A 23406-nucleotide genomic window follows, 5' to 3' on the forward strand; every position below is an offset into this window, starting at 1 on the left:
TCCTGTCTGCAAACACTGTCCCTCTGTTCTGGACACAGTGCCGCCCCTGCTGCCTGGGTGGCCTCAGGGACCCCTCAACCCGTCCACCCGATAATGCAGGCCTGTGAAGGCTCTGCTGGGCGTTGGGGTCAGCTGGGTGGCAAGAGGACGCTGGGACTCACGTTAGAACTGGGTCCTCCGGGGATGCCCCGGGGCAGAAGGGAGGATGAGACCCCGCCTCCATCCTCGAGGCCGGCGCAGCCTCCCCAGACCTCTCTGCTCCCCGCTCCCGCCTGGGCCACCACCTCCCCACCCCGACCTTCCTACCTGCCCCTCTCCTTACGACCCTTGTGAGTCACTGGGCACAGCCGGAAAATCCAGGAAAGCCCGGCCTCTCAGGATCCATGTCGCCGTCGCCTGCGTGGAGGACTCTGCCTCAGAGCAACGGGTCCATAGGTTCTAGGGAGCGCCACGTGGGCACCCCCGGGGCTCACCGCTCTGTCAACTGCCGTAGCACCAGGGGGACCCTCGGTCGGCAGCCCAGGCGGGTCAGGACACTCCAAATCCCATCCTTCTGGGGTCCCAGCTGGCGTGATGTGAAGACGTCCCTTCTGACAACCTCAAATGAGCAGAAGAGAAAAGCTTGCTGAAGACCAGTTTGGGGGAGTAACCGGGGACAGCAGTGGGGGTGCGTGTGCCTTGGTGACCTGGGGGCCCTGGGAGTACCAGAGGGCCCAGGAAGGCAAGGACGTCCACAGGTAAACCGAGGGAGGTCGCATGAGACGGCGCGAGACCGTTCCTCTGGGCTAAGAGACCGAGACGAGGAGTGGCAGACCTCACCCGCCATTGCAGGGTGGCCTTTGTGGGAGGCCGCCATAGCTTCTGTGCCAGTGGTGCTTTTGGCAGAGTCTTTTGTGATCTTTCTCATTGCCAGGCAAATATACCCTCTTCACAGATGCCATGGTGTCAAGGACCCCACCAAACCCCATGTTGAGATTTAATCCCCATTGTGTGGACCAGGCGGGACCTAGAAGAGGGGATTAGTCCTGGACCCATGGGCTCAATGCAATGGGCTGTCCTAAGAATGGATCTCTTGCCAGGCACAGTGGCCCACGCCTGTAATACCAGCAGCTCAGGAGGCTGAGGCTGGAGGATCGCAAGTCCAAGGCCAGCCTCAGTAATTTAGTGAAACCCTAAGCAACTTAGCAAGGCCTTGTCTCTAAAAAAAAAAAAAACATAAAAAGAGCTGGGGATGTGTCTCTATGATTAAATGCTCCTGGGTTCAGTCCCTGATACAAATGTGTCTCTTTAAAAACAAAAGCAAAAGCAAAACAGTTTGGCTCTCATCTCCGGGAAAGCCCAGGCTCCTAACCACACAGCCAAACCTAGGTTTCCAGTCAGCCTAAAACGACAGTCCCTCTCCCTTTGTGTTGCCTGGCGAGACCTCCAAACTCTGCAGAGAGCCCCCTACCAGCAAGAGGGTCTTCACCAAGTGCAGCCGCTCAGCTCTGAACTTGCCAGCTTTCAGAACCATGAGCCAGATAAACCTCTTTTTCCTATACATTTCTGAGTCTCAGGAATTCCGTCATAGCAACAGAAAATGAACTAGGACAATGACCTCTGGACTCCCTTTTGCTGACTTAAGTAACTCCATTTTGATTCTGACTACTTTCACACTCCTCTTTCTCCCTGAAGACTTCCTGTGACCACACACACACACACACACACACACACACACACACACTCACACACACTCACACACACACACTCACACCACCCAAAGGCAAACAATAATTCTTAGAGACGGCACCACCTGAATTCACAACTGGGCACAGGTTTCCTGCTCTCCGTGGGGAAGCTCTTTTATTTGGGGATGCTGAATAAATAGCTGTTCCACTTGATTCTTTCTCCTGCTTCACTCCAGCCCAGAGGCCTCTGCCTCGTCCAGGCCTTCGACCCCTGGTAGCCCCTGTGACTCAGGTGTGAATGTCCAGCTTTCCTCTTCCTTGGTGGGACGAAGCCCTTCAGCAGGCCTCTTCTATTGCTCATCTCTGCAAGTGGAGAGCAACTGCCTCTCTCCACGGACCCAGCTCCAGGACGGGAGGTGAGTGGAGAAGGCCTGAAAGTTCACCTGGGGTGGGGGCTGCGTCACCTCGTCCCTGTGTCCCCAGGGCCCAGCCTGCTGGTTGGCATGGAGCAGACTGTCCAATGCTCGGGAATGGACAGGTCTGTCCAGGCAGTGGAGAGACGGGGAGGTGGGAGTAAATAGAGGAAGGGACAGGGGGCTGCGGCCTGAGGAGGGGAAGGCTCCGTCTGGCCGTGTAGTTGGGAGCCCGGGCTTTTCCCAGAGATGAGGGGCTCGCCCCAGGGAGCAGGGCCCTCCCTTCTCCCCACTCCGACTCCACAGCCCACGTTTGGTGGCCCAAGGGCACCCAGTGTGCGCCTGCACTTCTTTGGGGCCCAACCCTCTGTTACTTTTGGCCATGGCTTCTCCACCTCCTCCTGGGGTCCCATCGGCAGAGCCCAGTGCCCACTCGGTCCCTCTTGGCCATAGCACGCTGCACCGCGGGCTTGGGGCTGAGGGCACCCCAGGGCTCTGTGAGCCGCACCCACGGGCCCTGCCGCTGACACCCAGCCAGCCCCACCCAGCAGGACCGGCTGAGGCCACGAGCATCCACGTGAGTATTTGCGTGTTTCCTTTGTGCATCTCAGAACGTTAGTTTAAAAAAAGAAGGGAAAGTATCTGGGATGGCCACGGGCATAGACTCTGAAGACGACACCAGCCAGGGCAGCCCCGGGGACCCTTCCTCTTCAAGAATCTTCCGGAACAAAGGTCCACACCCAGAAGGAAACTGCCCACAGGGACCTCTGGTCGTACTATCAGGCTCCAAAACCCTAGTGGAAGCGGAGGACAGCCCCTGCCTTGGCTGACATGTACTAGACAGGAGGTGGACGCGTCCTTGGGGCTACAGGAGGTGGCCGGGGCTTCGCACAAGCGGGCGAGGATGGCAAGCGGACCCGGCAGGCTGAGGACAGTCCTGGCTTTCAACTCTCCCCAGCAAGAAGACCTTGCTGCGCTTTCCACCGGGGAGAGCAGTGGCCACGGCCTTCTCCCCCCAGTGGACGCTGGCACGGTGTCCCCAAGCCCTTGGGTCCTCAAAGCTGTCCTGGGCTGGCCGTCGGAACGTCCTTTGAGAGGGGGTTGTGGACAGGTAGCGGGTGTCACTTCAACCACTTTTTCTCTTGTCCCTTAGGATGATTTTCGGACTTTATTTATATGCCTCGTGATAAGAACGAGGAGTCCAGGGGAACTTGCCGGTGGTCAGCTCCTCTCCTCGGGCCTGTTTCTTTGTGTGTGAGACGGGGAGGGAATGGACATCCTGCGCCCTCTCTGGGCCCCTGCGCAGGCACCAAGCGTCCCTTTGCGTCCTCTTGGCTCTTCTTGCCCCCCTCCCACTCCCCAGCGGTCCCGGACATGGCTCTGGGGCCACGGTTCACAGAGCGTTTGCAGGTGCCTTCCTACGTGAGCCTTGTCATTTCCTGGAGCCACAGGGGACGGAGGAGCTGCATCCTCCACATACGGAGCAGGAATAAAGCAGAGGCAAAGAGGAGAGAGACGGGGGCCTCCCTCCGGCCCTGCAGAACCCCAGTTCCTGTTTGTCCTCCGTGGAGCCAGCTGGGCTGATGGCAGGGCAGGGCAACCTGCAGGGAGTTCGGCTGCCTGGTGGTCACCATCGAGGGCAGCAGGCTACGGGGGACATGGGTGAGGGCTAAGGTGGCTGTGCCTGGGCTTCCCGATCACGCTGTACTCTGGTTCCTCCCCCCGGGGCCTCTGGGAGGAATCCTGCTTCTCCGAGTCGAACACCACTGAGGTGTAGTGAAGATCTTCGCTGGCACGTGCCTGCAGAGAGAGATCCCCGGCTCAGGAAGGTGGGGGCAGGACAGCGCCCCCCGGCCCAGGAGGGAAGAGGGGGGACACCTGTGGGGCCCTGGGGAGGCTCCACTGTTGAGGCTCCAGCCTCCCCACTGTCCTGGCCTCTGTCTCTACAGAGCTGATCTCAGCCATCCTGCCCCCCCACCTGCTCAAGCCACGGCACAAAGTCCCTGGACATCAGAGTCAGGGACCCCTGGGATCCTCAGTGCTGACCGGGTGGGTCCTTTTACAAGGACACTGACTCTCTGAGAGGGTTGCAGAGTTTGGGGGGCCCCCGAGAGGCCTCTGGTTCCCTTTGATGGGACATCCTGGCCATGGTGCAGGGGTGGGTCTCTTTCTGAGGACTCAGACTCTCACCTGCAGCATGCCTGGCCATCTAGGTGGGGCCTGGCTGGCTCTATAGATCTACCCTGAGCTTGCCGTGCCAGGGACACAGGTCCTGGCCTGTCCCAAAGCAGCTGGCAGAAGAGTCAGGCTGTGCCCCAGGCCAGTTGAGACCAGTAGTCACCACATGAGATGAGCGAGGCAGTTGGTAGTCTCAGACCTAGCAAGTGGCCATGTGGGCATGAGAACATCACGTGAGAAGGAAACAGGCCTTCAGATGACGGCCAAGAGCCACCAAGGGTAACTAGATCCTGCCAGTGGCTCAGAAGCCCAGGGATGAAACCAGATGCCAGGCCCACCATGCCTCAGCCTCATGCAGACAGCTGACAAAGGGCAGGGCGGGCATGCCTGGGGCGCAGGAAGGGGGACAGCACAGTGCCCCTGCTTCCCCTGCAGGGTGCAGGAGCAGCAGCCAGGATACGTGGTGCCATTGGACACAGAGAGCTGGGCCACCTTCCCAGAGCAGACCAGCAATGGTGTCACGACTGAGGTGGGCTCAATGGGCTGCAGGCCTGGGTGGAGACTCAGAGGGCTCCCCGGCAGCCCCCCTCGGATGTTTAAATCTCTCCTCAGTCTGTCAAAATTCCCCACCAGTGGGTGGGTCACCCCCGGGAGGTCACCCGTTCCATTATATCCTTTTAAGGTGACAGTGCCTACTGCTTGTTCAGGTCATGGACAAAAACCTGGAAAGCAGAATTGATACCCAGGAGATGACAGGATCCACACAGAGGAATCGTGAGCTTTGACCTTGGCCGTGTGGTATGCCGTAGGAGTTTAATACATGCTATACTCATTGACTGTGAGGCCACCGTCACTGGGCCATACCCTTGGCCCAGCCACCACACTCTTCCCTCTCTGCCCACTCCCACCCCTCCTGGTGTGCGCAGGCTCCCGGGCCACCCAGCCAGGCGCTGACTTACCACGGTGCTGTATTCCACCTCCACCTGCTTCGGGGGCACTGGCTCTTCCTGCAGGGACCATGTCTGCAGCTTCAGATTCGCGTAGTAGGGCTCACTCTGCTCCGCAGCCTGCAGGGGGCCAGGGGATGTCCACGGGGCCCTCCCCACCCTGCCTCTGTCCCTCCTTCTCTGCAGATGCCGCTTCCTCCCACGCTCTGGGTGCCAGCCCCCAACGTCCCACCCTGCACCCTGGGTCTGCCCGCTCCTGCACCCTCCTCTCTGGGCAATGAGTGCCACTGGCTCGCTCCTCCCCTGCCCCACTTGCCCTGGGGAGGCAGGGGGCAGGCCAGGCCTGGGGCAAGACTAATGACCAGCTCTCAGGAGCCTCTCCTCCTGCTCTGGGGAGAGTCCTGCCCCATCCACCTCTGATCCACTGGCCCCTCCACCAACTCCATGGGAATGTCCAGCTGCAACCCAACATCCTCGGTGCCTCCCTGCCACCTGGCCACCCTGACACACCTCCTGCTGTGGCCCTCCTTACCTGCCTGAGGTGCTGGGACAGTTCTGAATGCTCACCAGCTGGAGACGAGAGAAGAGCAGGGTGGGAACCCAGGGTGAGCCAGGGTGGGGGTGCCCGGGAAAAACCCTGGGCACCTCTCCCTTCAGATGGGAAGCTTGGTGGGAACCAGCGATGCTGAAGGAGTGAGGGAACGCGCGCACGTGTGCAGGGAGCGCGCCTCTAGCCAAACGACATCGGGTAGGCGCAGGCAGGAGGGAAGGCAACCCACCAGGGACCCACCGAGACTGCACCAGACCTTGAGAAGAATGCCGGGGTCTGGCCCTGAGGCTGTTGGGGGAGGCCTGGCAGTCGCAGGTTGCAGCTCAGGCCTGTTCTGCCATGGCTGTGGTGCCTGTGGGGTTACTGTAGGTGTCCTGCCTTTGGGCACATCTACATACACCCTGACCTGTCAATCCCAGGTCCCCGGGGGGCTGACAGACAGCGGGCAAGGCATGGGTCTAGGTTCACAGCCAGGCCCCCCAGAGCCTATTGCCCTGCATGCTGCAGAGACACTGCAGGAAGCCCCAGGGCCAAAGGGCAGAAGCCAGAAGTTGGGAGACCCAAGTCGGCAAGACAGCTAGCACGCACGTGAGTCATCTGCTGAACTGAGACCACCGGCCGGTGCTCTGGGACGCGAGCGCAGTCTGTTCTGAACGCTGTGTGCGGGCTCTGCGGCACACCTGGGACAGGTGTTCTGGTGGGAAGGAGGAGGAGGGCTGGTGGGGAAGATCCAGCTCCATGCCAGGCAGGGGAGGTTTGCAGGGAGCCAGCTGCCCGGAAGCTCACTGAAGGCGGGACTCAGTCTGCACTAGTCACAAGGTTGTCCCCAGGGCCCAGCACAGGCCCTGGCACACCGCAGGCGCTCAGGACAGCTTTGTGTGAATGAATGGATGATGTGAGGAAGCTGGGGGAGAGCTGGGCAGGGTGATAGGCAGGTGTCCGGCTGGGGGCGGCCAAGTGGGGCGGTGGGGAAACAGCCCCAGGCAGTCAGGAGGATGGGCGGGCACTCGCAAAGCAAGGGACAAGGAAACCGAGAGCCTTTCTCCTGTGCCTGAGGATTCGCTCAACGAGTACAGTACGCCTTCTCCAGTGAAGAGTGCAGCGTGGTTCCGGAATGTTTAATAGCAGGGAACGGGACAATATGTTAAGTGCAAAATTGTAGGCCTTCAAGAGAACTCTTGCTATGCAGCAAATTCTCTAAGAAATCATCTCTGCGTCTGTAGCCTCGAGGAAAGGCGCGGGAACACGCCTTGGAAGTCAGTGGCTGGATTTCTCTGGGTGGTGGGATTTTTTTTTTTTTTTTTTTGTTATTTTCTGCAGAGAATTTACCAACTTCTTGTGCTTTTCCTCATTTTTTAAGTTCCCGACAGTCATCATGTCTCTCTTTTAAAAGAAGAGGAGGCTATTTGAGGAGCCAGAGACTTTCTAGGTGAAAGGGCACTGGGGAGCCTGCTGGGGCCCACAGGACTGAGCCATCCAGGCGGGAGAACCCCCGTGTGGTGAGCAGCGTCCACGTGGAGGCTGCAGCTCGGGAGGGACCAGAAAACCACACCAGAGAAACAGATGGGAAAGAGGAAGCGGGTCTCTCTCCATGATCTGCACAGATGCTGAGGCTGACCTCTCCCCAAAGTCCGAAACCCCCCGGGAGAGGCTGACGTGAGAGCGCAAGGCCATGTCCCCCGGATCCTACAGCATCCAGTGGCTCACCCTGCCACTGTGGAACAAAGGAACCCATCTCTGCCTCCCAACCTCACTGCTGTCCCCAAAGGCTTCGCACTGCCCTGAGAATCCTCCCCTCTCAGAAGTGCCACTCAGCACGGGAGAGGAACTGGAGGCTCTCACTACCTCCAGGCAGAAACCAGCTCCCGGGAGGGGGCTGGTGGCCTCCAGCCAGTAGCAAGGCCACACTTCTGTCGACTCTTCCATTCCCTAACTTGTTTAACTTGCTCCTCTGCCGTTTCTGGAGCACCTCCTTCCTGCGGGCCAGGCACTGAGTGTCCTCTCTGTTAATCTGAGCTCAGAGAGGACGAGGCTTCAGGATGCGGGGAGCTTCCTGGGATGCCCTTCGTGACTGGAGATATCCAATGACACATAAATCCAACAGATTCTCATGCCCCTGAGAGTCATGCTCCCTGGCCTGAAGCAGTGCATTGGCTGGGGGGACACAGGCAGGGACATGGATATCGATCTACTTCTAGCCCAGGTACGAAGGTACACCCGGGAGGGGTCCGGGCCCTGTTGGGAGGCCAAGAAAAAGGGTCCAGGGGAGAGGACATCTAAGGGCGGTCTTTGGAGTCCAGAAGGTAGGAGCCAGGGAGAGGGCAGGGGAGGCCCTCCAGGCACCTTGAGCAAGCCCAGAAGGAGGGACTGAGGCTGCCGAGTTACAAGAAGGGGCCTTCCAGAGTGGCAGGGAGAGAGGTGGGCAGGGCCACCCGTGGAGGCCCTGACTGTCCTGTGGGGGCTGGATGGGGGAAGGAGCCGTACAAAGGGTCAACAGAAGAGGGCACTGTCCCAGGGCACTGTCCCGGCCCCTGGCAGAAAAGGGAATCACCTCCCACAGCCTACAAGTGCACTCCCAGGACGCATCCTCTGGGCCTGCCCCTGGGAGAGCCCTTGCCGCCCACTCTGAGGTCCAGGAGAGTGTGGGAGGTGAGCTGTGGCCCGGGCTTCCCACAGGGCCTGCAGAGGAGCATGGAGTCGACTCACCTTCCACCCGTCTCTGCAACCTGCGCCAGGCCAGCAGCGAGGAGCCCACCAGGAGCAGCAGCAGCGCCAGCCCGGAGAGCAGCAGGGGGAGCCTGCGGAGGGCAGGAGCTGAGGCCGCGCATGCCCCCCAGGTGCTCCCGAGCCGCCTCCCCTGCCCTGCCCTGACTCTTCAAATAGATAGTCTTTTTTTTTTTTCTTTTCTTTATTTATTTCTTTGATCTGCAGAACCCAGAGGAGGTCTACCACAAAGCTACATTCCATTTTTTATTTTGAGACAAGATCTGGCTAAGTGACTGAGACTGGTCTTGAACTTGTGATCCTCCTACCTCAGCCTCCTAAGTCTCTGGGATGACTGGCATGTGACACTGTGCCCAGCCAAGTCAATTTTAGTTTAGTTTTGTTTTTTTTTTGCGGTGCTGGGGATTGAACCCAGGGCCTGAGCTTGTGAGGCAGGCACTCTACCAACTGAGCTATCTCCCCAGCCCTTTTTTTTTTTTTTTTTCATTTTATTTTTTTTCCAAGTCAATTCTTTTTAAAAAGACAGACAGCAGTGGAGCACAGTGGTACACATCTGTCAGTCCAGCAAGTCAGGAAGCAGAGGCAGGACGATCACAAGTGTGAGGCCACTTTGGGCAACTTAGACCCTGTCTCAAAATTTTAGAAAGGCTGGGGATGTATCACTGCAGTAAAGTGCCCCTGGGCTCAATTCCCAGTACAAAGACAAGAAAAAAGAGGTGGACCCCAGAATGTCCCCTGTCTACACTCCCACCTACACGTGCCCCGGTCCTTGCACTACACACGGTGTACTTAAGAACTCTCCAGGGACCCAGAGACTCTATTCACAGACACGTGTGCACAAATATGCAGGGCTGGTGAGGCAGAGCACAGTGGCAGGGCACGTCCAACCCCATGCCAGGTCTGGTTCCATCCCCAACATCCAACAGTAACAAAGGTGTGGTGTGGTGTGTGTGTGTGTGTGTGTGTGTGCGCGCGCGCGCACACACACACAGGTGCACGTACCCATGTGGTGCTGGGGGTGGAACCCAGGGCCTTCCTTCATGCTAGGTAAGCACTCTGCCCCTGAGCTACACCCCAGGCATAGCCTTTTCTTAAAGATATACCCCTCCCCAGGTCCCCAACACACACACACACACACACACGCACACACAAACACAAACACACACACACACATTGCACAAGCTTCAGACCCCAATGACAGCTGAGCTTCTCTGCCCTGCGCCTCTGCAGGCCTGAGCTTTGCCTCGTCTGATGTAAACCTTGTGACTGGCTCTGGAAGGGCTTGGGGGGTGTGGAATCTGGCTGGCCTTTGACCCGGGTCTGGGGAGGGAGGTTGTTATCCTGGGAATTTCAGCTTTGCTGTTCGGGGACCACACCTGCCTTTTGCTAAGAGATTAGATGACAGGATGGGGCTGGCCCCCGGAAAGACCACGTGGGTGCAGGTACGCAGGGACTCTGACCTCCAGGGAGGGAGGGCTGGAGCCCGAGTTCGATCATGTGACCAGTGATTCGACAGTCGTTCCAGTGTCGCGAAACCCCAGCAAAAACCTGGACGTGGGAGATGGGAGGGGCTTCGGGGGACAGACACACAGAGGTCCCTGATCCCACCTGAGAGGGCCTGGGAACTCTGTTTGGGAGCCTCCCAGCCCTCGCCTACCTGTCCTTCCGTTTTGGGGATCCTGATCTAGATCCTTATTGACAAAATTGTCATCTTAAGTATTTTTTTGCAGAGCTGTGAGTCCAGTGAATCACTGACCCCAAGGGGGCCATGGGGCCCACATTTGCAGCCAGCTGGTCAGAAGCACTGTGACCAGGGCTGCCCAAAGTGTGGGGTCCTGGGGTCAGAGCCCTTAACCTGGGGCTCTGCACTGACTGCGGTGGTCAGCACCAGGAGCACCTCACTGCCCCTCGGCGAGGTCAGAATGGGGAGTCTGTGACCCACAGAAATGGCTTGTGACTGCTTGCATTTTTCTGAGGAGTCTATAGATGTGGTCACATCCTCCATGAGATTGGTGAGTCCCCACAAGAAAAATGAGACCCATGATTTAGAGGTGAGAGTCCCAGACTGTGGGGTCAGGCAGGCCGAGCACAGCCCCACACCTGTGCCCATGACAGACGGCACAGCCTCCCTGCATGGAGTCAGCGGAGGAGCATGAGAGCAGGTCTGGCGCTGTGAGGAGCGAGGGAGGACCGCTAGGTGAAGCTCTGAGCGTCCTGGCGGGACAACCCCGGCCCCCAGTAGTAGCTACCGGCTTCCTGTCCCCTAATTCCTCCTTGGCCTGAGCCCTCTCTCCAAGCCTGGGGCAGGTCCAGCGTGGCCTCAGTGACCCAAACCAGGTTACACAGACTTCCAACCTGGGCCTGGGGCCAAGGGTCAGCAGGCCTCCGCCAACAGGGTGTGACTTGCCCCCCGACTGACCAGAGCCCTCCCATGCAGAAGACCCCAGTCAGGGACGAGGACACCTTACCCTGGGCCCTGGCCATGGTGGAGGCCCTGGTGGCTGGAACCAGGAGTGTCACTCTCTGTGGCCAGGATGGTGGACAGTGCAGCTGGTGTTTTGATTGTGGTTGTCGAGGTCTTGGGAAGAGGGACACTTGTAGGTGTCTCTAGTGTTGCTGGGGGCAAAACTACAAATGAGACACAGGGGTCTGTCCTCCAACTCACCCGCCACCGGCTGACGCCTGTTTGGTTTGATTTCATGCCAAATGCTCACAGGCGGAGGGGGTGGGTTGTGGCCCAGGACCGAAGCCTCCTCGGGACCCTAGGAGCATTTCTGAGCTGGACACAGGTCACCCCCAATGGGCCTGATCTGTTCTGCTGTGAGGGCCTTGGCGCTCCTGGGGGCTCAGGATCACCTCCCCATGCCCCATCTTGTCCCCCTCTGGTCACAGCCACACGTCACAGGGACGTCTAACTACAAAGACAACTCGTCACTTGACTTGTCACTTGTGGGCGCTGCCTCTGCACACAGCACCTGTACCATGAGGCCCCCTCTGCCCCACGCAGAGCTCTGCCTGTCCGTTTCCCCAGGCCCAGCGGGGGTGCTCGCTCACTCTGCCCTGCACAGTCTGCCCTCTGGCCCTCCCTGGCAGCTCCTCCAAGGACTGGGCAGGCTGGCAGCTGCTCCCTGGCCCCCAAGAGTCCCCTCCCAGCGCTGAGCTGCTCCTTTCGGATTCTTGCCCAAGGCGTTCCCATCGGAGACTCTACAGGAGCCCCGAGGGGTGTGAGGGGCTCACCTGGGAGCACGGTGACCTCAACCCTGAAGCCAGGATCAAAGCCTTCGTGCCACGGTGTGTCCACCTGGCACTCATAGGAGCCTGCGTCCTCCAGGGTGAGGCACTCCATGGTCACTGTGAGGCTGAGGTTTGCAGGATGGTCGCTGATGGACACTCGGCCACTCCGCACCTCTCTCTCTGAGTCTGTGGTCTTCACAAGGTCATTACAGAGGATTGACTTTTTGCACCACGATTTGGGCTTGTCCTTGTGTTCCTCCTCATACCGACACTGCACGCTCAGGGATCCTCCCACGGTGCCTGTCACCTTGCTGGGGCCGCTCAGGGGAGCACAGCCTGAAAACACACGTCCGGACCCCAGGCCTCACAGGTGGCCCTGGGTCAGGGAGCCCTGGGCGGGTCCTCAGGAGACCTCCCGCCTTCACCTCACATCCCGCAGCCTCCACCAGATCAGCCCTCACCCTGCCCTCCTGCTCTTCCACCCCAAGAGGCTGACACAGCAGCCCTCCCCTCAGCCCAGAGCGCCACCTCTCACCAACCTCACCTCCTGCTTCCTGAGCCCAGGGCCGCAAACACCCTGAGCACCCCTCTCCTGGGACAGCCACCCTGCCCCGTGACTCTCCAGACCCGGAGGAGCAGCCATGATGGAGCTGGTCTCAGCAGGAACGCGAGCCAGGGCAGAAGCAGGGTCGCAGACCACGTGGATGAGAACCTGAGCTCTTGGCCAGCGTGTGGGTGGACACGGCGAGGAGCACAGAGGCTCCCGAGGGCCTGCCGTCACCCTCTCACCTCAGTGGGCCCAGCTCTGGGGACCTCGTTTCCTAGGAAACTCTTTCGTGTTCCCATGATTCGCATCGGTTTTCCCAAATGGCTCAGACATGAAGCTGGGGTTAGGTGAGCACCCCAAGGCTACCACCTCCAGGCGGAGGAGCAGGCCTGCCCTGCACCAGGGCCCCAGCCCAGGGCCATCTGCATGTGCACCTCGCTCTCGCCCTGGTGACCCTGTGATCAGGCCCAGGTGGGCAGGGAGAAGGGGGACTGGGGTGTCTTGCTCTCTACCTGGGATTGGATTCTTTTGTTTATTTACTCTTTCGGGACCTGAGATCTGACCCGAGACTGTGCGACACCATGGGCACAGCCAGGAGGACCACAGCCTCCTCCTTGTCCTTCAGTGCCTACTGCGCCTGGCACACGGAGGCCATGGGTAAATACTTCAGCCTGAGCCCAGACCCTGCCCACTGTGACCCCACTCAGAGCACAGCTGCCCACAGCTGCCCAGTAGCACCTCTGTCCCTCTGCCAGGGCCCAGTAGGACCCCTTCCCAGCCTGGGTGTGAGGTTCCTGCCGAGAAGGCCTGTGACACTGTCACAGCGTGACATTCTCTGAGAAACTCGTAGCAACTGCCAAGGTGAAGCCAAAGCGCCCTCAGATGAACCAGGCTTGTGCCTCAGCTCCGTTTGGCATCCTGTGTGCCCCCGGACAAGAACCTGGCCTCTCTGGGCCTCAGAGGCCAGTCACAAAGTGGCGGGTTATCATACCCACGTGACATGGCGTTTGGGGGTTCAATGGAAGATCAGGAGTGGAACTGGGGCCAGGGCCAGTGGAGAGACCCACCCAGCAGCCCCAGGCCCGGGTTCCACCAGCACCAGGGAAACCAAAGAGGGAGGAAGGAAAGAAGAAAGATGGATGGTGGCTGTCCACTGTCTGCAGGTAACGTCAGGGACGCACAGAGATACTGCTGGTCACCTGCTCCTGATCAGGAGAACAGGACTTCCATGTGGTGTGACGACACTTGACCAGATAACTGTCCAGTGCCCGTGAGAAATGAAGAGGGAAAATAGGCACAGGTAGAAAATTAGGAGCCAAGAGGAGACGTCATAGAAATTCTCTATAAATAAGCGTGTCCCCTGGATGAAAGAGTGATTTTCCAGAAAAACAGGAATCACTAAAATTGGAAAGTATTCAGTGATTAATAATAAATGTCAATTCCCAGCCCTCCATGAAGATGCTGTCCCTGGCCTGCTCCTGACGCTGTACCCCCCTCCCCTGTGCCCACCTCTCTGTCCCCACTCCCCTGTGCCCACCTCCCCTGTGCCCACCTCTCTGTCCACACTCCACTGTGCCACCTCCCCTTTGCCCACCTCCCCTGTGCCCACGTCTCCTTGCTCTGGGCTGCTGGCTCCCCTCATTGGGGTCTTGGTCCTGGCCTCCACCTCACCCGCCACACCCAGTCCTGTCTCTCAGTCAAGAGAAAAAGAAAAGGAGAAGAGGAGGAAGAGGAGGAGGAAGAAGAGACCAAATCACAAATACAAGGAAAAATCAGCAGCGTCAGTTCCAGTCTCTGCAGGTACGTCTGTAAACTCGGAAGAAACGATTTATTTTCTAGGAAATACAAGTGAGCAATAAGAGAAAATAGAAGCATCCATAATAATGAGAGTTATGAAGAGTTCTCCCCCAAATGGCCAAAGCTGGGGCAGGTTGACCAGAGAGCTCTCTGAAACCTTCACGCCGGATGTGGCTCAGTGCAGTACCGTTTCCTGGCACGTGTGACGCTCGGGGCTCAAGCCCCTGTACTGAAGGAAAACCCGTCAAGTTCACTCAATCCCAATTCATTTACCTTTACCCAAAATACAGAATTAGGGAAATGTCTGTGATTCTTTCATGAAGTCGTCATAATAAACTGAGACTGCATCTGGCCAAATCTCTCCATGTGGGGGTGGGGTGGGGGAGGCAGAGGATGGGCACTAGGAGTGGAACCCAGGGACACTCAACCACCAAGGCACATCCTCAGTCCCTTGGAAGATTTTAGCTTGAGATGGGGTCTCAGTAAGTTGCTGAGGCTGGTCTTGAACCTGCCATCACCCTGCCTTTGACTCCCAAGTAGCTGGCATTATAGGTGAGCTCCACCACACCTGGGCCAAATCTCGTCCTATAATTCAACAGCTTAATAGTTCAAGGAAGAAAGAAAATCAGCTCCGTAGATCAGGAGAAGCTCCGATTGCCTGTCACTGTTGTTTTCAAGGGTCTGTGGCTGCTAGAGAGTGGCTCAGGGCAGGGGGCCCTTGATTGTGTCCCCGCCCCCAGAGAGAGAGAGAGGGAGGGAGGGAGAGAGAGAGAGAGAGGGAGGGAGGGAGAAGGAGAGAGAGAGAGAGAGGGAGGGAGGGAGAGAGAGAGAGAGAGAGAGGGAGGGAGGGAGGGAGAGAGAGAGAGAGAGAGAGGGAGGGAGGGAGAGAGAGAGAGAGAGAGAGAGAGAGAGAGAGAGGGAGAGAAGCAAAGGAAAGGAAAAATAACAAAGCTGTGCGAGAAGTTATGGGTGGGCCGCTTTTCCTGCCTCATAGGAAACACTGGTCACCGTCCCCTTAGGCAGGGCCAGGCAGATGACCACAGCCATGCAGCCTCATTCGCCTGGACCAGACCTGGGCTGAGGGATAGGCGGAGAAACAGGTGTCAGGAAGGAGCCAGACTCTCGGCCCACGCAGTTGCCATGAAAGCCCAAGAAGACCCTGAGAACCAAGAGATGCTGGTCACAGGAGGACATCCGGTCCCAGTGGACCCACAAAGCCACAGCTCCCCAGCGACGCTGAGTTTACATTGCAACTATGACCAGAGAAAGCACGTGACTGGTAAGAAGAGCCACCAAAAGATTCAAAATAGTCCAGCTCTGTGAGGTAAGTGAAGTAAAACGACCCTGTCCTGGGACTCGGCCCAGGACGCAGCACCTGGGGGAGCCCTCTGTGAACCTGCTGGGGACCCCAGGGAGCAGGGCTGCTCCTATGGGAAGACTCCACCCCCTGGCAGTTCTGCCTGGAGAAAGTCTCCTCCTGCCCTCCCCTCGGTCTCCCCCTCCCTGCCCGCTGCCCTTCTCCTGTCCCCACCTCCCCTCCTGGGGGTCACTGAGCCCCTGGGCCCCCACACAGGACTCTTCCCATTCAGCCTCAGCCTCAGCTGCCCTGGCTGAACCTGCCTGTCCTGTGACAGAGACCTTCTCCTCTCAGTCCCCACCCTTCTTCTGCACCCCAACCTTGTGAACCGGGAGGGCCTCCCCAGCACAGGCCCCCAGGTGCGCTCTGGGTGGCCTCTACGCCCACCCTGGGCCAGGCTGCCTCCTCCCTTCTCTTCTGTCCTGACTCCTCAGACCTCTCTCAGCACCCCTCCTGCCTGGCCACCTTTCCCCTGGGCTGGTCCAAGCTCAGGGGGCTCAGAGGAGGGAGCCCCGGCCCTCCCTCCCAGGGGGCGGGGCTTGGTCAGTCCATCTTACACCAGGGGCGTGGTGCAGCCCATTCTGCTCCTGGGGCTCCTCAAGGACGCCTCCTGGCCGCCCTCCTGCCTCCCCTCCCTGCAGCAGACCCTCCCTGGGCAGAGGGCCCCTCACCTGGGAGCCAGAGGAACAGCAGGGCCAAAGCTGGCCAGGCAGCCGGGCCTCCGGGGCTCATTTCTCCCGCACAGCTGTCACGGGGAAGTGCCAGGCCCCCTGGCCCCAGGCTTCAGCCCCTGGGGGGTCAGCCTCCAAGGTCCCACTTCTGCTTTTCTCTGTGCTGCTGATTCCTCGCTCGTCCTCTTCAGTTCTGTTCCTGGGGAAAATGGAGAAGCTGCGGGACCAAGCAAGCCCAAGGCCTCCCTGGGAGCCCCACATCCTGTGAACGCCAGGGAGGGGGTGCAGCAGGATGGAACCCCACCACGGCCCCCAAGCTGGCAGGCCCGCCCTCACCCTCAGGCCTGCAGGGCCACGCTTCCTTCTGGCCCCTCCTCCTTTCCTTGTGGTCAGGATGGCACCAGTTGGGAGGGGCCCGTGGAGCCTGCGTCCACAGCTCTGGGCAGTGCCCTGCGGGAGGCCAACCTCAGAGCTGCCCTTGCAGGAGCCCAGCTCTAGGCCTGACCCCAAGATGGCACAGTGGCCCTACAACCCCTGAATGGTCCCTGGTCTTGGAAACGTGTCCTCAATCTGACCGTGGGTTCCACAGGCTGTGAGCCTCCCTTTCTCCCACGTAGCCCCTGTGGCCCTGAGCCAGGGTCCAGCAAGGCTGCAGGGACCTCCCCCACCACACACCTGCCTATGATGCGTGTCCCCAGCTGGCACAGGTGACCGTGTGAGCACAGGCTGCTCTGTGCTCACCCAGCAGCTGGAGCTTACTGAAGTCAGCACCCCCACAGGGAGCCCCACCAGCTCTGAGGTCCCCAGAGTGCCCTTCCTGGGGCTCCCTGGGAGCTTCACCTTCCTCCTCCCCCCTGACCTCAAGAGAGCCCGCCCAGGAGACTCGCCAGTTCTACTGCTGGAAGGATTGAGGAGAGCCTGGCAGACCTGGGGAAATTGCCTAACAGCCAGGCCAGGTGACATGCTCCTTAGTCCCAGCTACTCGGGAGGCTGAGTTAGGAGGATCACTTGGGCTCTGGAGTCCAAGGAAAAAAAAGAATCTGTGAGAATACCATAATAGACTCACTAAAGCTGGATGAGCCCCACGATGCTTCAGGAGTTGACCTTGTTGAGCTGAACATGAGAGTGTAGGAGAGGTGCCAAATTTAGTGGTTTACCTGGCTTGATCATTTCCAGAAGTAACATTTCCAGTTGTAATGTACACACACACACACACACACACACACACACACACAGGATTGAACCTGTCTCCAGTCCTTTTTTTAAATTTATTTGTCTTTTGTTTTAGACAGGTTCTCACTAAGTCGCTGAGGCTCGTCTTCAACTTCTGATCCTCCTGCCTCAGCCCCTAAATTGCTGAGGTTACAGGCATGAGCACCACACCTGGCCCCACAGGTATATTTTTTCAGTTCCACCATGTTCCCAAAGACGTTGCTGGGGGCTCAAGTGTCCAGAACACACAAAGAAGCCGAAGGCTGGGTGCTCGGGCGGCTCATCCGCTTGAGCAGAACCTGTGGCTTCTGCTGAAGGTCCAGCACAACAGGCCCAATGTGGGGACTAGTCCACGATGGCTGTGAAGACACCCCAAAGTGTTGCTCCCTGAATCACGACAGCCTCCCTCCAGGCAGGCATCTCCAGTAGGAGCCTGCGACACGGTTCTCCATAAGGACGGGGAGAAACATCAGGACCTCTGGAAGGAGGAAGAGGTCCAGGGTCCAATCCTCGCCATGGCCGGCGGCCCCTCCCCCACTGCTGACCCCAGACCCACAGGACGACACAGACGATGCAAAGCGACCTCATGACCTCAAACCAGGGAGGCGGCACCTTCCCACAGCTCCCCAGCGCCCGATGCAGGGGAAGGAGGAGAACCTGAGGACCCCAGGGCTGAGCCCCCTTTCTGCAGCCACAGAGCCTCTGGCCCCAGTCTCTTCCCAGTGTGGACGCACACCCTGCAGGCCAGGCGGGGAGCTGCTGGCGGTGGTGAGTGGGAGCCACTGAGTCCCGCAGGCAGCAGGGTCCCCAGGAGAGGTCTGGCGAGGACAAGCTGGGGAGGCTGTCAGCAGAGCTGCGCCCCCAAGGCAGCGCAGTCAGAGCCCCAGCCCACCACAGGCCACGCTTCCCCTCCCGTCTGCCACTTCCTCCCCTGAGGAAGGCCGAGGGGGCCTCAGGGAGGATGTTGACCCGTGGGTGGCCGTCCAGTGCAGCCAGAGCCCAGGCACCAGGCCCTGAGAAGCAGGAAGCAGGTCATTGTAGTCGTGCCCAGGAAAGGCAGAGGGACCCGACAGCTGAGTGAGCATGTGATGGAAGCTGAGAACAAATGACGGCCACCAGGACCCTGCGCTTCCGCTGCGGCCAGGTGCACGCAACTAGGGCTCTCACACCTGCAAGATGCAGACAGACAGACAGACAGACATCCAAGTCTGCAGGACACAGTGCCTTCACCTGTGTGCCCTGCTCCAGGTAAGACTGTAAGACTTCAGGAAAGCAAGGACCACAAAGGTCCCACAGCCTCGGGCTCATCCAGGGATTGGAGAGAGGGGTCAGAGCCACTATATGGCCCAGGGGCGGGGGACCAGAATAGGGCACAGGTACAAAAAGCCTTCCCTTGAGCTCTTGCCAAACTCCACCCAGCAGGGAGAAGAAGGGGCAGAACTGAAGATGTGCAGATGTGCAAGTGATGGTGCATGTCCCTCATGTCCTGCTACACCTCAATAAAACAGAGGTCCAGGCAGACTCAGGTGAGGAGGAAGCCATGGCTACCTGAGTTGCTGATCCAGGCACGTGCGCGCGCGCACACACACGCACGCACACACACACACGCATGCACACACATGCACACGCACACACACGCACGCACACATGCACACACGCACACTCACACACATCCCCAGGGACGTGCAAAGATGGCAGATTTGAGAGGCAGCCTCTCCTGGCACTGCCCTCCTGTCTCTTCTGAGTCACAGGTACCTGCCCAGGACCCCTCCCCAGATGACAAGGGGCAGGAGTTGGGTGAGAGGTCCCCCTGCCGGTGACAATGGCCTTCCCAGCTGGAAGGTCAGAGCCCTGAGCTGCAGGCACGTCCTGGCTCAGTTTTCTCCTTGCAGGAAGGAACACTGTCACTCACCCTGCCCGCATCTCCGGTTATTGGGAGGCTTGAAAGGCATGGGCAGCCAGGTGCCAAGGTGCATGCGTATCGTTCCAGCAACGGGGGAGGCGAGGCAGGAGGGTCGCAAGTTCAAGTCAGCCTCAGCAACTTAGCAAGATGCTGTCTCAAAATTAAAAAAAAAAAAGAGAGAGGTGGGGGATCCTGGGGTGTAGCTCAGAGCTAGAGCACCCGGGTCCCATCCCCCACACAGGGACAGCAGGCGATCAGATGTGAGTGACCTTCAGGGATGTTTCGGCCGTTGACTGGACACCCGCCGCGCACACGGTTTTATCCCTACTCCTCCCACACAGAGGGATGAGATGACTTACCTGTCAGAACCCACGCCTGTCCTTTAATCTCTGTCACCGTGCTGTGACTCACTGTGGGGTGACCACACGGGGCAGGGGAGAGTGGCTGGGAGGAGACAATGGGGGCAGGAGGAGGGCACTGCAGATGCTGACCCAGGGGCACCGTGGGAAGAGGGTGCGGGACATTTGGGGCAAGAGAACCCCAGGGGACAGACTCACAGGAACTGGCCGCCTCCCGGGGCCTCCCAGGCCCCCACCACCACCCTTGCTCCTCCCCTTCCTCACCCCAGGATGGCCCGGGCCTCTTTCTTAGCACGATGACCTGGTGCAAAACGGTTCCTGTCAGCTCTGGCCTCTGCTCTGGTCAAGGGGGGAGCAGCATGAAGCAGTAAGGGGTCAGTTCAAATCACTTATATCTGACCCCAGGGCACATCTGACCTTGAGTTTGAATGTGTGAGTTTCTGAACTGGCGATGACCACCTACCAAGTCCTCAGGAGGGTGGGCAGCTTCCTCCTGCCCACACCCGGCCATCTCTATGCCACAGATACTTCTGGAGCCTGTGGAGAGTGTGTCCTTTGAAGGGCGACATCTCCTGGGCTGGGCTGGCCTGGAGGTGACTCCAGAGTGCCCATCTCATTCCTGTCTGGTCCCAGACTTCTTGGACTCCAACTCCTGACTGCTGCCTGGCTCCAGAGCCCTGGCTCCATGCTGGCTCCAGCCCAGCCCATCCCTGATGTCTGTCCTTCTGATTGGCCCCCAGGGAACAGGCAAGGGCCCTAAGGACTCATAGTGAGAGGAGGGAGCAGACAGAGAGGAGCTGGGTGGACCCATGGCCACACCGAGCCTGGGAGCAGGGACATGGCAGGGCAGTGCGTGGAGAGGTCCCACAGTGCTGGTCCTAACTCCACAGTGGCCAGAACCAGGGGCTGCATACAGGCTGTGAGACGCTGCTGTGGAAGCAGAGTGTCTGCGGCCAACAGAGGCAGCTCCCGTCCAGCAGGCCAGCCCTGGGCCCACCAGCCATAAGCAGCCCCGTCGCCATCTTCTGGTCACTGCCAGAACTGCCGGCTTTCCTGCCGGTAACTGCCCCCCTCAGCAGGTGGACAGGCTTCTTCGAGTCCAAGCACGTAGCATTGACCCTCGCAGACTGCCCAGCCACAGGCCTTGAGCAGGCGCAAGGCTCTGGCTCCATGGCAAGCTGGTCCTCCAGGTGGAGGTGGACAGCGTGAAAGGAGAGAGGCAGAGACAGGAGACAGGAGAGCGCCCGCCCCCAGCCAGGCCAGCAGAGGGAGCTGGGGGCTTCTGGTCCCTCGGCCTGGATGAAACCCAGGGGGCTGAGCTTACGGTCCAGCTGCCCCCATTAGAGTGAGCAGGCCGCTGCTCTACTTCTTGTCTCTTCTGGACTATTCCAGAAGAGAGATGAGCTAGGTGAGAGGCGGAGGCAGCACCCGCCTTGCTGCCTCAAAGACTGGGAGGCAAAGGCAGGGGACAAGGATGTGGCTCGGTGGCAGAGCACTTGCCCAGCATGCAGGAGCCCTGGGCTCAGTCCCCAGCATCTCCCTAAGATTTGTCCCTGTAAGGCTCTGTGTTGGGGCACAGCACCCCAAGGCTTTCAGCTAACAAGAACCCTTTGGCCACAGGGGGAGGGGCCCAACCATGTGACTTTAACCACTGCTGAGTTTCCAGCTCCCAAAGAACAGGCCAGCTTTTATTGTGGGCCATTTAGGGGGGGAGAACATAGCAGAAACAGAGCTGAAGGGGCTCTGGAGTGAGGCAGGAAAAGGCAACATCCTTCCTGTCTTCACACCAAGGCGAGCACATTCCGTTCCCGGATGCTGCCAGCGCTCCAGGCAGGTGCACGTTCGAGCGTCGTAAAAATACTCATGTCTGCTGGGGCCCTGGGGCACCCTCAAGCCAGCCAGCCCAGAGACGGGAGCAGAACGATCACAGGGAGACTGAGGTAGGGGAAGCACAAGTTCAAGGACAGCCTGAGCTACTGAGCAAGACCCTGTCTCAAAATAAAACTGGAAAGGACTGGGATGAGGCTCAGAGGTAGAGTGGCCTGGGTTCAGTCCCCAGTTCTGGGGGAAAGCATGCCGGTGCCTGAGCCAAGCAGCCCCCTGCTTTCTCCTACCCAGCTGCACCTGAGCTCCTGATTCAGTAGAAGTGGGATTCCTGAAGAAGAGGGAGGAGGAGGAGCTGCAGATAGAGCAGCGAGGGTCCAGGCAGTGGTCAGCCTCTTGGAGGGGCGGGGGAGGTGCCCAAGTCAGCCGTCGATTCTAATCACAGGAGCACTCTCTGATCCTAGGTCACCAAAGCTCTCCTCAGGGAAGGAGAGGGTGCCCACAGGGAGGACTCCACAGGATAGCAAAGGACAGAGCAGCGTGGCACCTGTTGTCCTGCCGTAACCCCAGTACTGCACATTTGGTTCTGAAAAGGAGAGAATGAATGAACCAGTGGATGAAGCTGAAGTGATTCAGAGCATTAACCCTCCAGGTCTAGGCCTCACTGCCTGACTTTGAGTCCCAGCCCTGCCTCCAATAAGCTGTGTATCCTGGGCTAAGCTACTAACCTCTCTGGGCCTCACCTTCTCAACCAAATTGGAATAACCGCACCACTTTATTGTAGCCATATTCCATAAAGGCTCAGGGGTGTTGCTGTGTCCATGGCCTCTGTTACATCATGACCACCCTACCATGTTCACAGGGGATGGAACAGTGGCCTCTGTGGCACATGCCTCATCTCACATATCCAAAGCAGGCCGGGCAGCCTCCTGTCCTTGCTCTGCCCGTGCAGCCTCCTCTTTTGGCCTCCTAGGAGAGCCCTCCATGCCCTAACAGACCTTGTCCAGGGGTCCTACCCCTCACACTTGAGCTGCCCCAAATCCAAGGGCCAGGCCACCTCCCTGCAGGCCCGGAGCTCCAGACAGGATCTGAAATGGACCACACTCCTCCTCCACCAGGGGGCGCTCGATGCCCACAGCCCATTTATTATTCAAAGGCTGCCCCTGTTGTGCCAGGCACTTGCCCAAAGAGGGGTTCCTGGAGATTACAATACAACGAGGAGCTCATGGTTTAGTCAAAAGGACATAAACAAAGTCAGGAAACAAAGGATTCCCTCAAAACGTGAGAACTGCTGCTGAAGTCAAGGCCAAAATCCCAGAGGTCTAGTGAGGCAGGTGCTGGCCCTTCCCTTCCAGCACACACAGGGAAATGGCAGACGGGTGGCCGGGGTTGCTGGGCTGGCCTCCTTCTCACTCTGCTTGGTCTCTGTCCTCCTTGAATTCTGGGAATGGAGGCCTTGAAAACACATGGTCTGGCCTGTCCCCAAATGGATCCTCAGCCATGGGGGTGTTGGGGGACCTCAGCCTTAGGTCACTAGGCCCTTCCCCAACTGTTCCACAACCCCACCCCACCGTGAGAAGTGGGATTCCCACCCAAAATGTGAGCAAGAGACTATTTTATGTTTGTGTTTTGAAGTACTGGGGATTGAACCCAGAGGTGCTCTACCCCTGAGCTGTATCCCAGCCCTGTTCATGTTTTATTTTGAGATAGGGTCTTACTGTTACCAAAAGCTCAGTCCTTGTCCCCAGATGTCAATCTAATAAGGAGGACACAGTTTTGAGAAAAAGGAAAAAGGTTTATTGCTTTGCTAGCAAAGGATAAACACAGGGGACCCCTGTCCCAGAGGCTGTGATTCTGCCCGTCAAGGGAACACGGGGTTTTTATAGAGGTGATTTTTCTGAGATCTTCTGGTGCCTTCCCCAGTCTGAATTACTCGGTTCCTGTGGTGGGTCTGTACTTAAGGACAGATAACTCTGCCTAGGATAGGGAAGAAAGGTCATCCTGTTTCTCCTGAGATTAGGAA

General features: G+C 58.6%; 2 protein-coding genes across 7 annotated transcripts in view; one reads left to right on the forward strand and one right to left on the reverse strand.

Annotated features, from left to right (window-relative positions):
• LOC306656602 (CMRF35-like molecule 2) overlaps positions 1-23406 on the forward strand; it is a 195625-nt gene that overhangs the window by 111978 nt on the left and 60241 nt on the right. The gene's annotated exons all lie outside the window — the stretch shown is intronic.
• Positions 1824-19680, reverse strand: LOC306657070 (CMRF35-like molecule 8). 6 transcript variants are annotated; one of them, XM_079132743.1, is made up of 8 exons: positions 19560-19680; positions 16086-16284; positions 11717-12049; positions 10948-11107; positions 8462-8553; positions 5738-5775; positions 5218-5325; positions 1824-3880 (listed from the first exon to the last, which is right to left on the reverse strand). In XM_079132743.1, exons 2-8 carry the CDS (start codon positions 16144-16146, stop codon positions 3728-3730), a joined length of 945 nt encoding a protein of 314 aa, XP_078988869.1. In that variant the 5' UTR covers positions 16147-16284; positions 19560-19680; the 3' UTR covers positions 1824-3727. The 6 variants fall into 6 exon arrangements, with proteins under 6 accessions (XP_078988869.1, XP_078988870.1, XP_078988871.1 ...); XM_079132744.1 differs by lacking the exon at positions 19560-19680 and adding an exon at positions 17243-17468; XM_079132745.1 differs by lacking the exon at positions 19560-19680 and adding an exon at positions 16761-17037.

This window comes from Sciurus vulgaris (assembly GCF_902686455.1).
Source record: "Sciurus vulgaris genome assembly, chromosome: 3".
Lineage (NCBI taxonomy): Eukaryota > Metazoa > Chordata > Mammalia > Rodentia > Sciuridae > Sciurus > Sciurus vulgaris.

Bases quoted from the DNA above. Each gene is read 5' to 3' on its own strand.
- LOC306657070 (XM_079132743.1), bottom strand. From the start codon at position 16,146: ATGAGCCCCGGAGGCCCGGCTGCCTGGCCAGCTTTGGCCCTGCTGTTC. The intron at 12,050-16,085 runs GTGAGGGGCCCT...GTGTGTTTTCAG, and splicing joins GCTGTTCCTCTGGCTCCCAG to GCTGTGCTCCCCTGAGCGGC. The intron at 3,881-5,217 runs GTAAGTCAGCGC...CTCTCTCTGCAG, and splicing joins AGGTGGAATACAGCACCGTG to GCACGTGCCAGCGAAGATCT.